The following is a 17,188-nucleotide window of genomic DNA, read 5'->3' on the forward strand; positions in this document are numbered from 1 at the left end:
TAACCTGCCAATGCGTCTTCTTTTCTCTGACTGACTCTCAAATCAAAGATCTTTTATAGTCATTCATATCCATCTTTATCTACATTCAGCTCACGGTCAAAATCATCATTTGTCTACATGTGTGACCCCTCTGGAATGTTCCCCCAACTGTGAGGGCCACGCATGAAACACCCCGTTTTCTATCCTGGGGGCCTGGCACAGAAGCCATGCTCAGTCACCTCGGTTCCTGCTCTTTTGAATCCAAATTGCAGTCATTTCTGCCCAGTCTTGTCTCCCCAACGAAATTCCCAGCTCCAGGTCTTTGTGACCTGCTCAGTGCACAACCCAGCAAATAAACACCTAATAGGGAAATCACTGCATTTCTTTCAGCAGAAAGATGCAGAGTTTGGACATCATATTTTGCTGTCGATCTTGAAACGTAAGAGTTTTCTCATCTTCTCATGAAAACGCTCACGTGCGGTGATCAGCTCTGAGTTGATTTTTCAGAACTCTGAGTATTGAAGGAAATGATAATTATCTGCTTTAGGAAATTCAGACCCCAGGCTCCCAAACTGTTTGTTTTCCAGGAAACATCAGCGGAGGCAAATGTCTCGCCACGTGCGGGGCAACAGCGCGTGAAATGCTCCTCGGTCTCCATTCGATCCTCTGTAGGTTCGTATTTTCCATTCTCCGTCTCAAGTTTCGCAAACTGGCGTGAAGGATGTTTCGCAGCATCTGTCTCAAAACGGAGCCTTATCGTGGCCCCTCGATAATGCACGAAGAGCCCGCTTGGCCTGGGGAGACGGCGGTTTCTTCGTGCCGGCCATGGGGCAGGAGCGTGGGCTTCCGGGCCACCCGAGAGATCTCGGGGCTGAGGGGCAGCCTCACCCTCGTGCCCCATTACCCTGGAATCTTCCTCCCATTCTTGCTCCAGTGGCCTTCTGCGCACGGGCGGGGAGCCACCCGAAGTGACCCGCGGGCGCTGATCCCTGCTTGCTCCGCTCCGGTCTGGTCCACCATCCCCAGGGGGGCGTTTGGCGCTGTTTCCAGCGGTATCTGATCTTTCTTCGCTCCAGCTCTCAGCATTTCACTTATAAACCTATTTGAAATGACCTTTTCACACTCTTGCTCTCTTCTCCGGGAGGCTGATGGGCCTTCTCCCCTCATGCAACCCTAGCAGCCCAGGAGCACACCTTGCGCCGATCAATCGTGATGAATCCCTTCGCCGAGCCGGCTCACCGAGGGAGGCCCGGGTCCGAAGCCAGACACAGCCTTCGGGCCGAACTCACGGCGCCGCGGACCGTGGGAGCTGCCCACGGAAGACGGGACACTAAGACGTGACTTTCTAAGCCGCTGGGAATAATCAACAGGTTTCAAATGGCTCCTGTCGAAGCTGCGCTGAGGTTATGCGCATGGTTTCGTCTCCTGCGCACGAAATACGACAAACCCGCCCGGGAGCCACAGGCCAGCAGGCGCAAGGACAGCGCGGCCCGCGCGGGCGAGGAGGTTCCCGCAGTTGCGGAGGCGAGAATTGATTTCAATGCTTAAAAAGATATCTGTTGCGGACGGTGCACGCTGGCTGGGAACACGGCATCGCACACTAAACCCGGGCTCCCTCCGCGGGCCCAGCGTGTGCTGTCCCCTCGCCCACGCAGCTGCTCCCGCGCGCCCACTGCCGCCCTCCCGCGGCTGGAGGCCCCTTGCTCCACGCGCCCGGGACGAGAGCCCCACAGTACCACGGAGCAGGTGGCAATGATTCCACTCTCCTCCCCGCTGCGAAGGAGCCCAGATAACAGGGGCTTATGTCACAGGAAGGAACAAAATTCACTTGAATTGAGTCTAGGCTTCCACGCCCCTCAAATACCCCATGTTCTTAAATTGCACCCCCACTTCCGCAGCACGCTCGAAAACCGACCCCTCTTCTCATTGTGGACTGACTTCTATATACAAACATTTTTGAAGGTTTTGTTTAAAGTTGCAAAATGGTAGCTGCTTCCGTAATAACATACCTATCTTGTCATGTGTACCTTAATTTTTTAAAAAATGACCCTTTTTTTTTGTTGTCAGAAACTGAAAACTTGGTTTAGAAATGAACTGTCCCGGAATACCTGATTGGTTTTTGAAAAATGTTGTAAGAAATTTCTAGTTTGTCACCCAAATTGGATGTCAGGCGACAGAGCGCCTTCTGTCACGCTCAGGTGCCATTCCATCACAATCTGCGCCGGACTTCAAAGCTCCCCAACTCCATTTCCTTTAGAATTGAGAAAGTATGACTGTGGGGGACAGGGGGAGGGCGGGGGGACCGTTTCCCCAGGCTAAACATCTGGGCGGAACGCGAGGGGGGCAGATGTGTGCTCTCCTCTCTCTCCTGTCCCTATTCTCCACTCACACTGAGGTGCCCACAGCCCTCTGGGGTCCCCAGGCGCCACAGGGCTGGGCCGAAATGCCTGCTGGGAGATGTCCGTTACCGCCCTGCCCACGGGAGCCCCGCGGTCCCGGAGCCCACGCTCCTCTCGTCTCGCAAGTAAAAACTACCCTTTGAGACGATCTCACCGATACTAAGTCACCCGGAGATCTTTTCTTAAAAACAGAACAAAGCCAACCTTGGATTATCATGAGAAACTAGATAAAATAAGAACATAGAGTCTATCCCAGAAAACCGTCCTGAGAATCCTCAATCTCATTTTGTGAGATTCTAATCAAGTCTAAAACAATAATAAAATGGAATGAACAAAGGAAACACAGATCCCTTTGAGGAGAGCAATTTCATTAGACAAAAGCATGAATGAGGAACTTTATGCACACAGAATATGCAGACACCTTCTAAGTAAAAGTGGTTCTTACTAGGTGACGCTCATTTGTTACCATTCCGTTTATTTTAGTCAACATCTCCCAAGAAGATGAAATCCGAGACAGGCTCTGAATACTAACTTTCCTTCACACGGATCCAGGGGACACACACTGAGCCCAACTCGGGGGAACACGTGAAACAAACTGCTATTTATTACACTGCATTTAATAATTATGTTACTCATTACAGTTCAGGGGATAGTTTTGGTATCTAGTTTCTTTGGAAATGAATCTTTGAGCTATTTGAAGAGGTCCTTCTCAAATGCTTCTGATAAGAAGAAAGTTCTATGTGAAAACTTTAACTCCTGTCAAAATGAAATAATCTAAAGAAGAAGATATAATAATATTTTACATGGCACTTCAGGTAAATATTACTTCTCAGAAACATACAATACGATGTGTGTTCTAGGCTGTGAAGTAGTAAACCCAATACCCCTCAACAAGTATAAACATAGTGACCTTAGTCATTTGTTACTTTGAAGAGGGCTGTGGCTGGAATGTTTGTGTCCCCCCAAATCCATGTGTTGAAACCCCACCCCTACTGGGATGGCATCTGGAGGTCGGCCTTTCAAATGTGATTAGGTCGTGAGTTCCGGCCAGTCCTCAGGAACGGAATTCCTGTCCTTGGAACAGGCCCAGAGAGGCCCTCGTCCCCCGGTCCCACCTGGGTCCTCTGTGAACCTGGCAGCGGGCTCTTGCCAGGCCTTGAGGCTGGTGCCTTGACCTTGGACTGCGGCCTCCGGCACTGTGAGGAAGAAGCATCTGCTGTTTATATGTAACCCAGTTGATGGTGTTTTGCCACAGAAACACAAATGGACTAACACAGGCATGATTTTAAAAAGAAGATTTTTTTTTTTTTTATACTCACCCAAGGACCTTTTTCCATTTTTTATTCAGATGGGGGGGGGGGGAACATCAACGTGAAAGGGACACATCGAGTGGCTGCCGCCCACATGACCCAACCAGAGCTGGGGACAAACTGCAACCGAGGTACATGCCCTTAGTGGGAACTGAACCTGGGTCTCTCGGGACCTCAGGCCGACACTCTAACCACTGAGCCAAACTGGCCAGGGCAGAAGATGTTTTCTTTTGATCTAGAAACAGCCCATCCCTCATTAGATGAATGGGCAAAAATGCGGTGGAACATGTATATAATGGAATACTATGCAGTTGTGCAAAAGAAGGGTCTCCTACCTTTGAGACAGCATGGAGGGACCTGGAGAGTATTATGCTGAGCAAAATAAGCCCCTCAGAGAAAAACAAGCACCACATGATCTCACTTACCTGTGGGATCTAATGAACAAAACAAACTGACAAACAAAATAGATCCAGAGATGTGGAAGGAGGGAACAGACAGATGAACCTCAAAGGGAAGGGGGGGTGGGGGTGGAAAGAGATAAACCAAAGAACTTATACACATATGTGCATAATCAGTGGACACAGACAATAGAGTGGTCAAGGGTGAGTCAGGAGTGGGGAGGAGGGTGTCAATGGTGGGGGGGGGGGAGAGGGACAACTGTAATACTTTCAGCTATAAAGATAAATTAACTTTTTTTTCTTTTTCATACAAGAAACTATGTGTTGAAACTAAAGTCTGCTGCCCAATTCTCAGGGGTGAGAGAGAGGCATGGTTTTGAGGTTGGCTAAGCAACTCCACCCCGGGGTCTTCACAGGGCAGTGTTGATGACCAGGAGGTGTTGGCTTTTAAACGTTAGGATGTGGACCTGAGGGACAGCGTCCAGACAGGAGGACCTCCGGGCTTGCCTCAGCCTATGTGTGTGCAAATTTAAAAACATGCATCCCCCAACACGTGTAAAACACAAAGATCTTTCCTGTTTAAAGTATCGTGGGTACAATATAAAATGAATATTCAACTAGAAAATTTAAAGTCTTACATCATATCCAAAGTTGAATTAATTCCACTAATGGAGAAAATCCTAATTGATTTTCCCCTCTTTTAGTCTCAAGCATATACTCTCTGAATTGACTAAGAAATTCTTTCTATAAAAGAAGATGCCTTTCAGAACTAACGCTGTGTTCCTTCCTACAATGACACCAATTAGTGGAAAACTGAATTAGGTTCGGATCTCTGTGCGAAGGTCAGGTTTAGATTTGTACTCTTAAGAACCAAGGTTAACTTGCACTGCTATTTCAGATGAGCCAGTTAGATTATCTTTAAGCACATAAATATTAATTAAGAATACATTAGAAACCCCGCTGTTTTGAATTTTAAGTATATGGCTGTTTATACCAGTGATAGAAATTAAGCTTTTTAATGAGACCGTACTATATAGTGTACAAAATACTGTCCAAAATCCAAAACACTTTGCAAACTTAAGTGTCATAAACTAGTTAAAAATGCCCATCTTCTTACACCCTGAAGAAATAAACACCACACAGAATACTTTTGAAAATACCGGAGCCATGGCTTATATTTAGCTGGGTTGTAATGCAATCCAGAGAAACAGTTTTAAGAGAAATGATCAAGGAATTAAACGTCTTGCACCAAGCACGGTTATTTTGAGGTCTGCCCATGCTGGAGGCTGGGTCGTCATTTCTTTCCTTTTTATTGGTGGCTACACCACCAGTAACAGGTGCGTCTGCCCTTCCACCCCTGGCCGGACCCGTGGCCCTTTCCAAGCTGCTAGGAACATTCATGGACCAAAACCAAGTTTACTTTTGGTAAGAAATACAATGGTCCTAGAACGCTCTCAGTGTATGCCCCGTGCTTACAAGCAACACTGCCTGGTCACTACGTACAGTCTTTATAAACACGTCCCTAGAGCAGATAATGTCGTACTGACGGCTGTATTTTGTTCAGGTTTACCTACACATTTTCCTACCATTACTTCTCAAATTCGAAGCCTCCCTTTGGGGATCATTTTTCTTTCCTTCTAAAATTTTTATTTTAAAAAATATTTGAAAGGTTCCGATGGCAGTAAATTCCCCAAGTCCCTCTTTGCCTGAAAATGCCTTCGTTGTTGTTCTTGCCCTCTGTTTGTAAGAGTTTTCTTTTCTTTTCTTTTTTTTTTAATCCTCACCAGAGGACATTTTTCCACATTTTATTCAGATAGAGTAGGAGAGAGCGAGAGAAGCATCGATGTAAAAGAGACATATTGAGTGGTTGCCACCCACACAACCCAACCAGAGCCGGGGACAAACTGCAACCGAGGTACGTGCCCTTAGCGGGAACCGAACCCGGGTCTCTCTGGACCGCAGGCCGACGCTCTAACTGCTGAGCCAAACCGGCCAGGGCTGTAAGAGTTTTCTTAAACACAAGTTTATAGCTTCACATCTACTTCCTTTCAACGTTGTGAGGACATTGTTCCCTGGTCCTGTGTCTTCCAACATCAATGCTGATTAGTTAGCTATTGATTATCATTCTTTAATTAGTGTCCTCATTCCAGCTGCTTGCAGAACTTCTCTGACTTTTCTAGTCTGCAGTTTCGGTTTGAGCGATTTAGGTGCGACTTTCATTCTGTTCCTTGGGATTCACTCGGATTCTTAAATCTTAAAAATTCTGTGAGGCTCTGCTTCATTATCTATTTACAATATGACCTTTCCATCATTCTCTCAATTATTTTCTTCTGGAAATCCAGCATTTGGAATTCTCCACTCTATCTTCCACGTTGTCTAGCTTCTCTTATATTTTAAATCAGTTCTAGTTTCTGGCTGCATGTTGAGTGACTGCACCAGGTCAGATTTCAGGTCTAAGTTCTCACTGAGGTTTTACCTTTGGATCCACTGTTTAACCCAGTTAGTAAGCCCACCTTCAGAACTTTTCATTCCAGAATTTCCGTGTCCGTGTGTGTGTGCTGCTTGTGTGTGTTCAGTCTTTTACCAGGACTGGACAGTTCTCAGAGTGTTTTTTTAAATCATTTGTTCTATGCACTTTCCTTTCTAAAGCACAGTTAGCACACTTCGGTTCCCTCCCTGACAGCTCCCTTCTCTGCATTCCCTCCCCTCGTCCTCATTCACGGTGGCTGTGTCTACCTGTGGTGTTGCTGATGGTTCGTTCCTGCTCCTTGAAACATTACCGGAGGGAAACATTCGAGGACCAGCCTCCCTGGAGGTTTTGAGAAAGTTTCAGCCCAGTTCCCAGCTCTACCAGGCTTTAAACGACAGATTCAGGACTCAGGCACCACACGGAGGGAACACCGACTGGCTCCAAACATAGGGAAAGATGGGTTCGTGCTCACCGAGTCTAAGGAGTAACATGTCACATCCACCTGGAGGGAAAACAAACTAGGCAACAATTCCTAGCTCCTTCCTCCTGCTGACCCAACGCGGGTGCTCGCTCTGCGTCGGGCTCTGCGGGTTCGCTGCCCCCTGGATGAGGCCCTGAGCCCGTGACCTCTGCTGTCTGAGGCTCCAGCCCCCGGGGTCAGTGGCTGCAGCTTACAGATATCCGTTCTGAAGTCTGGCTTCTCTGAATTAGGGCATTTTAACTTTCCTCACCGTGTTGTCAGCCACGCTTTTAAAGACACGAGTGTGGAACGTAGCCCAGATTTGCAGGCGGGGTGTGCGGGAAGTGGAGGACAGGTTTGGAGGGCATCGGTTCACTGACCGTTGGAAATCCAGCTGCACTGTCCCCCATGTCTATGGACTCCTGTGCACTGACATCACGGCCAGCCGAACACGGCCATGGCTCTCGACCCCGCACAGCATCCCCCCTTTGATCAAGGTGAACTTACAGATGCAAAGTTGTCTCTTCTGCTGCGACCAAATCCTGCCAAGTAATAGCAAGGTCCCTGAGAGGCCGCAACTGAAGGAAACTTTCAAAGAACCTCCCACTACCATAAAGATGATACGGAGACCATCGGTTATGGATGCCAGAGGGTATGGACCTATCTTACTATTGTTAAAGGTAATTCCATCTGCATGTTATATATACTATGATTTACACATGTTGCATTTGTATGCATGCACACATCGATAATTACACTCAAGAATTCTCCCCCATAAAATATATGCACTTCAGTTTTATTCTAGCAGCAAATTTGCAAGACTGCATCACGCTCCATCCCGGTGAGTGACACGCGAGTCATTCTTTCTCCGGGATTTGCATGAACAGAAATCTGTCCGTGTTCGCCAGCCCCAGTGCGTTGGAGAGGGAGTTACCACTGTCCACCGCTACCCCGGGATCCTCACGCCACCTGCAGCCGGAGACCGAGGCAGGTCTGGTGACCCCGGCTCAAACCCCGTACCGGTTGCTGTTGACAGACTTGCTCCTCAGAGAAGACATTAGCTGCCAGCTGGCTAAGACAGTTTGTGAACTAACAGTGACATTTGTGTTGGCGCAGAAACAGTATTTACGGCTCAGAAAAAACACACACTCGGATTATGATGGGCCCGGGGACTTAGGAGGTAAAAAGTGTAACAATAGACAAATCACTCACATGACCCTCATAATTGTGTTTAAGATAACTTTAGCGCTCGGCGTCTCTTTCGAGAAACGCCCACTCCTTATGAAACACAGGTGCCCGTTTGCAGGGAGCAGGGGCCCCCAGCTGTGCGCTGTGCACCGTGGCGGGAAGGTGCTGGAGGAGGGTGGAGAGACAGCGCAAGGCCGTGCTGGGCCGGATGTGCCATCAAAGCCCAAACTGCCGCAGCACCAGAAGATCGTGGTCCCTGCGTCTTCCTCGCTTCCTCTGCCAGGCCCTGAACTGGTTCTTTTCGCTCCTCAACCACCACCTTGTAAGGACTCTAAGCTGTCGGGCTGGGGCCGAGGCCCCCGTGGCTAAGGCTCCAGGGCCGAGACGCCGGCAGGCAAGGACACGGGGGGACTTTTTGGTGAATGTTACAAACACTTGTGAATCTCGCCACATCTTTGGTGAAGATTTCAGATGGAGGAAACGTCAGAGCGTTTCCGTCTCTGTGTAGTTCCCAGTGAACACGGAAGGTGCCGTCCGACAGGACGGGTGTGATCAGGTGCCGTCCCGACAGGACGGGTGTGATCAGGTGCCGTCCCGACAGGACGGGTGTGATCAGGTGCCGTCCCGACAGGACGGGTGTGATCAGGTGCCGTCCCGACAGGACGGGTGTGATCAGGTGCCGTCCGACAGGACGGGTGTGATCAGGTACTCACGGCTCTTGTCCCAGGGCAGTCTGCAGACTGGCATTCACCACTCATCCGGTTTGGGGTTAACACATCTTCCCAGCAGGATGGACCCTTTGCAAGAAAGCAAACAAACACATCCTTGGTGCACACGTTGTCATAGAAATGATCTCCCAAATGCAGTCTCTCACAGCTGTCTACTTACAGTATAAAACGACAATGAAATTACTGTGTTCCCCAAAGGCTTTCCAAGAATGGTCCAGAGACCCGGGGGTCCTCAAGATCCCTCTGGGGGGTGTAGTAGGTCGGGACCCTGTCCATAAATGTCCTGCGGTGGTACTGGGCCTATGGCTCCACACACGCAGGTCACTTCACTGTGGTGGTCGCCCCATGACAGTTCAATGTAACTGCTTGAAAAGTTAAATCATTTTCTTAAGTTCATTGTGATATCAACTCACAATTTTTAAATAAAAACACACATGGAAATTATACTCCAAAGGATTATCTGGGGGCAGCAGGGGGGCTGGAGGAGGCAAGCTGGGCAGCCACAGTTCTCTCCTCTCTCTCCCAGGCTCCATGGAAAATACGTTTAAAGACCAGCAAACCCGCCGTGCCACCGGGAAGACAGCATCGCTGGGGGACAGATTGCGAGCAGACGGGCCCCTGTGCCCTGCAGGACCACAGGGAAGCAGACAGCCAGACAAGCAAGGGCGGAGGGAGGGAGGGCAGGGTGCGCCCCGGAGCCACGGAGAAAGTTAAATGTCCATCGAGTTACACTTTCATAAACAGATGATCCTGAACTCTTCTAGAGGGAAATGCTGGATCATCTGCTGGCAACAAAAACCGAGCTGGAATTTTAAAGTAGCAACAGTACCTTCCAAGCTCAGAGGGGAAGATTCACGTACAGTTCTCTCTGGAACCTAGTTACCCCGCGTGGGAGACGGTGAGGAGAGGTGTCGGACCTGCAGAGCTGCAACGTTTGCTTGTGCGCCTGGGGGTCTCGCGTGCAGAAGCGTGGCAGCCGGCTCGAGGGACAGGCCCAGGGGCTCAGCCTCGGCCTCTCCGCAGCTGTGCCGGGGGGAGCCCCCGAGACCTGGGTGGTGTCTCTGCAGCTGGCAGGGGAGGAAGGAGGGCGGCGTTGCAGGGGAGAAGGACGTTTAGGGCAGAGGGCGGTGGCTGCAGTGATTTACTACCAAGGACACTGGGACCACACCAGGGGTCATCAGCAGCCAGCACCACAGTCGCCCACTCCAACCCTGCCGCAGAAACCAGGAGAACAGGAAGGCATGCCAGGGTCCCAGCCCCTCCCACAGGTCTGCACAGCCCCTCCCACAGGCTCGCCATCCCCCTCCCCTCCTCCATCAACACACACGCACACCTACTGTGTTAGAGAGACACAGGGGAAGAGGAGGAATCTGGAGACTTCCAGACATCCAGAAGCCGAGCTTCTACAGAGACTCTTTAAACCTCACAAGGAGATAAGTACATGATGAATTCACAGATCACTAAACTGAGAGCCACAGCGTAAGGGGGAGGTATAAATGCCTGCAGAAAACAGGCCACAAAGCCACCTGAGACGGGTCCTGAGAGCAGCCGCTTCCACGGTTGGCCCTTCGCTGGCCTCGGGGAATTTGGATGTGGGGGTCCCCACCCCGTTCTTACTGATGCCGAGGGTTTGCATCATCTAAAGTGTCTGTGCTGACAATGTGGTTTATGCCAAACACCTTCCTTGTCCCTGCCCAGGAGGGTGTCCGTCCCCAGTAAACACCCAGGGCTGTCACAAGTTGTTACGGAGGAGCAGGCGTGTCCTGCGTGACTCAAGGGGAAGAGGACTCTTGGCAACTTGCCTGCCCGTCTCCCCTAGACCATTCCATGTGCCTTTCCCTCCGCTGGCCGGTACCCTCTTCTGGAATAACCCTTTCCTGCATGTCCGGCTGTATACCGAGTCCTGCACCCTCCCACTGACTCAGCAAACCCAGACGTGGGAAACAGTCTCGGGGACCCATGGCCCAATGACATGTGACCAATCAGCGAGGGCACGTTCTCCCAGCCACACAGAAGGGTCAGGGTTGTGATTCCCCATCTGTCGCGGGGAAGAATGAATCTCATTTTCTATGCACAGCTAAGTGTGGGCACGCATTTACACACCACTGTGGTCCCAGGATGGAGGCAGCCGCTTGATGTGCAACCGTGCAATCACACTACTGGAACAAAGGCAGAGGGTTTAGTTATGGTTATGGAACCAAGTACATATGCTATGCAGCTTGGGCAATAGAAAAGCAGAGACGCCCATGTGAACATCATGGGCGGAGGTGGGGCTGGGGGAGATGGGGCGGGGGGGGGGGAGATTAATATCTCACCTTACGAGCTGTTGCTTTTTATTATAAGGTCATCTGCATATCTGTGCTTATTTTCACTTGATAGAAATGAAAAATGTATTGAAATCAAACAGCAGTAAAGACATGATTGATACTTACAAACCTGCCACACCCCTAAGCCTTGCTCTCTCACTGAACCTGGGATTGGGGGAGGGGACGAATGTGGTCACACACAGCTCCCACGTCACACTCAATCCTTGGACGAGGACCCAGGGGCAAGCTGGTGCTTTCGGTGGTTTGTTTTTAATCTGTTTCTCTGTAGGTACTGGCATGTTGCAGCTCATGGATACTATGAATCAGCTCTCCTTCATTTTCAGACAACTAGGAAAATCTTCCAGTCCAAATTGTAGCCCAGCTCTACAACAGTACATAACTTATAATGAATGTTAGTTTTACTAATGTTTACCCTTGGCTTCATATCGTTTTCCCTGGATTATTTTCCGTTGATCTCTTTCTTCATCTAATTTAATTTTTCTTATTTTTATCTTCAATGTATCTCTGAGAGCTTTTCAGATCCTTTTGAAGTGAATCAGGTATGATGAAATCATTTTAGAGGGTCTCCTGACTCTACACTTTTAATTTTCCCAAATCACTGACAGATATAACAAGAACAGCTTGCCCACATTTTTTTCTTTTTTTTTAATCCTCACCCCAGGACATGTTTGCATTCATCTTCAGATAGAACAGGAGGACGAGAGAGAGGGAGACATCGATGTGAGAGAGAAACATCGAGTGGTTGCCACCCACACGACCCCAACCTGGGCCAGGGACAAAATGCAACTGAGGTACGTGCACCTTAGCGGGAACCGAACCCAGGACTCTCTGGTCTGCGGGCTGACACGCTAACCACCGAACCAAACCAGCAAGGGCCAGGTTGTCCATATTTTTAATCTTTTTTTTCTTTTTCTTAAAGAAGACCCTTTAATATATAATACTGGTTTGGTGGTGATGAACTCCTTTAGCTTGTTCATTTCTGTGAAACTCTTTATCAGAACTTCAATTCTAAATGATAGCTTTGCAGGATAGAGTAATTTTGGTTATAGGTCCTTGCTTTTCATGAATATTTCTTGCCTATCCCTTCAGAACTGCAAAGTTTCTGTTGAGAAAGCATCTGACAGTCTTATGGGAGCTCCCTGTAGATAACTAACTGCTTTTCTCTTTCTGCTTTTAAGATCCTCTCATTGTCTTTAACCTTTGGCATTTTCATTATGATGAAGGGACACAGAAGTACAAATTAGTAGTTATAGTGTAGTGGAAAGTACAGCATAGGAAATATAATCAGTAACATTCTAATAACTATGTATGGTGTCAGAAGGGTATGAGATTTTTGAGGGATGATCACTTAATACATTTTATCGTGCATAATCACTGTGGTATACACCTGAAATTAATATAATATTGTATGTCAACTGTAATTGAAAAATAAAAAATGATTTCAAAAAAAAGAGCAGTTTGTCCTGCCCTTCCACCTGAGACAGGAGGGGTCTGTTCTCAGGGAAATCAGCGGCCTCCGGCAGGACGACTGTAGTGAGCACAAGCTCCAAGCTGGTGGCTGGTGGAGTGAGCACACTTACGGTCCTGAACAGCCCCTGGGTTAAAAAGCAGACAATAGCCCAACCGGTGTGACTCAGTGATTGAGCATCGACCCTGCACCAAGAGGTCACCAGTTCGATTCCTGGTCAGGGCACATGCCCAGGTTGTGGGCCCGATCCCCAGTGGGGAGCATGCAGGAGGCAGCCAACCGATGTTCTCTCTCATCGATGTTTCCATCTCTCTCTCCCTCTCCCTTCCTCTCTCTAAAATAAACAAAAAACTTCTCCTGTGGGTAACCACTAACTAAGCAGAGACCCATCACTTCCCCCTCTGGCAACATGGGAGTGTTTTCGGAGGCTGGGTCAGGAAGCACCGGCTAATTTCAGCAGGTGCAGCAGGCGGAGAGAACCGAACACCGTGGCTGCCTAGAGAAAAGACACTGGGCACCAGATGCAGCGTTAGGGCCCGCGTGTGTCTCACTGTCTCAAAGCCGAGGAGGATGAAACTTTCTGGGCATATTGCTGATACGTATTTTTTATGCCTTCATTTTTCAGAGTCCAGAAAAGGAACAAAAACATCTGCGTGAGAATTCTTCAAATTAATGGTCACGTAAGTCACTGCTTTATTTCACAAAACTCATTCACAATTTTCTTCCTGATCTCAAACCATAACAAAATAATAAAAGTAGCAAACCTTCATAGAATTCTGCTGGATGTGGAATTCAACACAATGGCATACAGCCTGTGCTTGTTTGCCCACAGTGCTCACACTGTTAGTATGAATCCATTGTCATAGCAATACTGAAAACAGAAGCCAGTGCCCCCGCGAATTTCTGCCATTACAAGCAGATTTATCTTTGCTCCTTTCTTGTTTTTAGAAAACATAAAACGTTAATTGGGTAATTGTAGCAGACTGTGTTTGAATAGTTTCATGGTTAAAGCATCTATAATTAGGAGTAAGAACAGTCTCTAGATGACCAGATTAAAAAGGGTTATAAGTCACACAGCAGCTGAAAGAGCTATAATGACAGCATGTCAAGGACACAATCCCCCAAAAGCTGTATTTCATCTCTCAAATGTAGAGGATTGGAGAAACATGTCGAAAAAAAAAAAAAAAATGTCAGAGCATTCGTGTGAAATACACATCATTGTAAAGAATCATTTGGCTGCTTTTTGGAAAACATTTCCTTAAAAAAAAAAATCCTCACCTGAGAATAGTTTTCTCCATTTTTATCTTCAGATAGAATGGAGGAGAGAGAGACAGAAAAACATTGGTGTGAAAGAGACACATCAATTGGTTGCCTCCCGCACAACCCCAACCAGGGCTGGGGACCGAACTGCAACCAAGGTACATGCCTTTGACCAGAATTGAACCCACGAGTCTTTGGTCCACGGGCTGCTGCTCTATCATTGAGCCAAACCCGCCAGGGCAATATTCTCCTTTTTTATGTCCAGTATTGGTTACAACCAAAAAAAATACATAGATTTCTTGAACATCCAAAGCAGGGGTAAGCAAACTCTGGCCTACTGGCCAACTCTGGCCTAGGGTTGTTTCTGTGCAGCCTAGGAACTAAGGATGGCTTGACATCTATAAATGGTTGAAAAGTGTAAGTACGGGGAGAACTATTTCCTGGAAACAGTAAGTGACAGTCAGGCTTCCGTGTCCACAATGAGCATACTGAATCCGGCGGTGGAGCTCACGCACATTTGTCTGTGATGCTTTTCAAGCCACAGGGCAGGACTGAGTTTCGACCCAGAGAATGTGGCTCTCAAGGCCTAAAATATTTATTGTCTGGCCCTTAATGGAAAATGTTTGCCAATCCTTGATCTACAGTACAATACTTTAAAAAAATTGTGACAACATTTTGGCCACCATATAATCTCATTAGCTTGTGAAAGTCGCCGTGTCCTGGGTCTCAAGTGAGGAACTAATATAACTAAAAGCTTAGAGCTGCCTGGATGGTGTGGTTCAGGGGATGAGCATCGACATGTGGACCAGGATGTCCCTGGATCGATTCCTGTTCAGGGCACATGCCCATGTTGCAGGCTCGATCCCCAGTAGGGGGCATGCAGGAGGCAGCCAATCGATGTCTTCTTCATCATCGACGTTTCTATCTCTCCCCCCCTCTCCCTGAAATCAATAAAAACATATTTTTTTAAAAAGCTTAGAGCTGTTGACCTGTGAAATCTAAGCAGGTTAGAAGGGAGTAATTCAGGTTGTTTGAATCACTAAGAAAGTGGAAAATTACAACTAGAGATGACATTTAGGGATTTGTTCTGACTGATATTACCACCAACTGAACACTACCAAGTATAATGTTATTCAAACACAGCCACAAGATGCATGTAAATCAGCAGTTCAGGAAAATGACTCAACGGCATTGCTGAGATTTCTGGAAGAACATTTTGTTTCAGCTGAGACCTGAGGAATGAGTAGAAATAAGACAGGAAGAGGAAAATTCCACAGAAAGTACAATTATGATCGGAAAAAAAACAGAACCATGTACCACCAAATCCTGGATTGGTTTCTGGAGTATATATCCCCAACAAGATGATATTGATAACTGATTCATAAATAGTTCATTTCTTCTGTACACCATTCTAAATATCTGAATCTACCCTACTGTAACTAGAAGCAAGATTCGGCTGCCTGCCCTCATGAAAGCCAAGCTCATGGGACAGATGCTGCTGAAAAAGGAAAGAGATTTATTCAAGTGCTGGTAACCTGAGAAGATGGGGGACTCTTGTCACAAAACTCATCTTAACATCACAGTAAAAGCTGAGGTTTCTATAGGGAGAGAGAGGGAAAATAGAACAAGAAATCAAGGGGAGGGGGTTGAAGAGTTCTCTACATGCTGCCAGCACAGGCCATTCCCATAAGGACCTCAAAACTAGTTAAATGATGGTCTAGTGTGCACCGTCCTGATTTTCATCACCCTAGTTTTACGTCATCCTGGTTTTACAGTTGAAGGTCAGCCATTCTCCTTGAGCTGGGATGACTGAAGTTAGTTCCTAGGATTCTCCCACAAACATGCTGTTTATCTACAAGTTACATATCAGTCAGAGTCAGCACGTATGGAAACAATGTCAGAATGGCAGGGTGGGTTATAATTCCCCACTCTTCCACTACTGCAACAGTACTTAATAACATAATTCAATTACATACAGTTAAATATAATATTATGCCAAGGACTGATTTCAAAGCCATGAGGATGCTATGATAATAATATCTTCATACTTTTGAATCAGATGGACTAAATTTCAAATCTAATTGACATTACCAGCCACGCAATGATGTGAAAGTTACTCATAATCAGAACATTGGTTTCTTATGTGTCATCTGGGAATAGCAATGTACCTACCTCATAGCATTGATGAGATGAAATAAAGTACTTAGCATCATACTATACATAGTTAATATTTAATAAATATTAGAGGGTGCTGCTGAATGACTACCGCAAGAGAAAAATGTGATCATGGAAAGAGTACCTCAACACACAAAGTATTGGAAGATCTAGTTCTGGACATAATTTCGCTAGAGTTTAGGCTAATCAATTTAACTCCTTTATGCCTCACTTTCTTATCTGTACATTGTGGGTAATAAGAATTTGGGGTCAAATGAGATAAGGAATGAGCCAATTGATGAGAAAACCCATTATAAGCGATAAGACGCTTAGAGACATTGGTCAGTGCAGAGACGATGGAGCTGTGTGTATTCCTGGACTCCTACATTTACCCCACTTTAGAGAGCCCCAAACATAATGCCACTTCCAAGCAGGTGAGATGCTTAATGCAGGGTGATGTAGCTGCTGCTGGCATCAGCAATTAACCAGATCGAGCGTCCACGCCTGTATTGATTACTGATGCTGCTGGGTTAACTCCACAGCCGTTGAAGCAGAATCTCTCAGCTGGCTTTGGAGATTTCCCTCCAATCCTGAGCTCTCTCTGCAGCTTATAAAACATAACTTGGCATAAAACAAATTTCCCTCCACTACTAAAGTGTGCTTCCCATCATAAAGAGCAAGCATTTCATAACCTTATACTTGATAACGGACTTTTCCCTTGCAAGAAAATTATTGCGAGAAACATCGTCTCTCTTAAAAATCTGTGCTATTGTAGTGAAACAATTCCTGGCCCACTGCATGAAGCTCGGCGGAGCTTTGGCAAAGTCAATCACTGTCATTCTTTCCTGAGAGGCCCTTCAGGTGGGGCGCCATCACACCACATGCCCTAAATGTCAAACGGTGCGCTCTTCCCTCACGCTTCCCAGTGACCACAACGTGCACAAACCACGAGGGGCCTTCAATTACACTGCTAAGTGTCGACAGCTTTTCTGTGGGCGCGACGCAGCCCTAGAAGATTTCAACAACAGTGATTTTTTTTGGGTCCTA

At 47.2% G+C, this 17,188-nt stretch overlaps 1 protein-coding gene across 1 annotated transcript in view; it reads right to left on the reverse strand.

The window, feature by feature from the left end:
* The window catches only part of PRKN (parkin RBR E3 ubiquitin protein ligase), a 1,054,158-nt gene that overhangs the window by 509,752 nt on the left and 527,218 nt on the right, over nt 1-17,188 (reverse strand). The window contains exon 5 of the mRNA XM_036249419.1: nt 8,918-9,001. Within this exon, the coding sequence (XP_036105312.1) occupies nt 8,918-9,001 (84 nt within the window). The remainder of the gene's footprint in view (nt 1-8,917; nt 9,002-17,188) is intronic.

Source organism: Molossus molossus, unplaced genomic scaffold (assembly GCF_014108415.1).
Source record: "Molossus molossus isolate mMolMol1 unplaced genomic scaffold, mMolMol1.p scaffold_m16_p_8, whole genome shotgun sequence".
Taxonomy (NCBI): domain Eukaryota; kingdom Metazoa; phylum Chordata; class Mammalia; order Chiroptera; family Molossidae; genus Molossus; species Molossus molossus.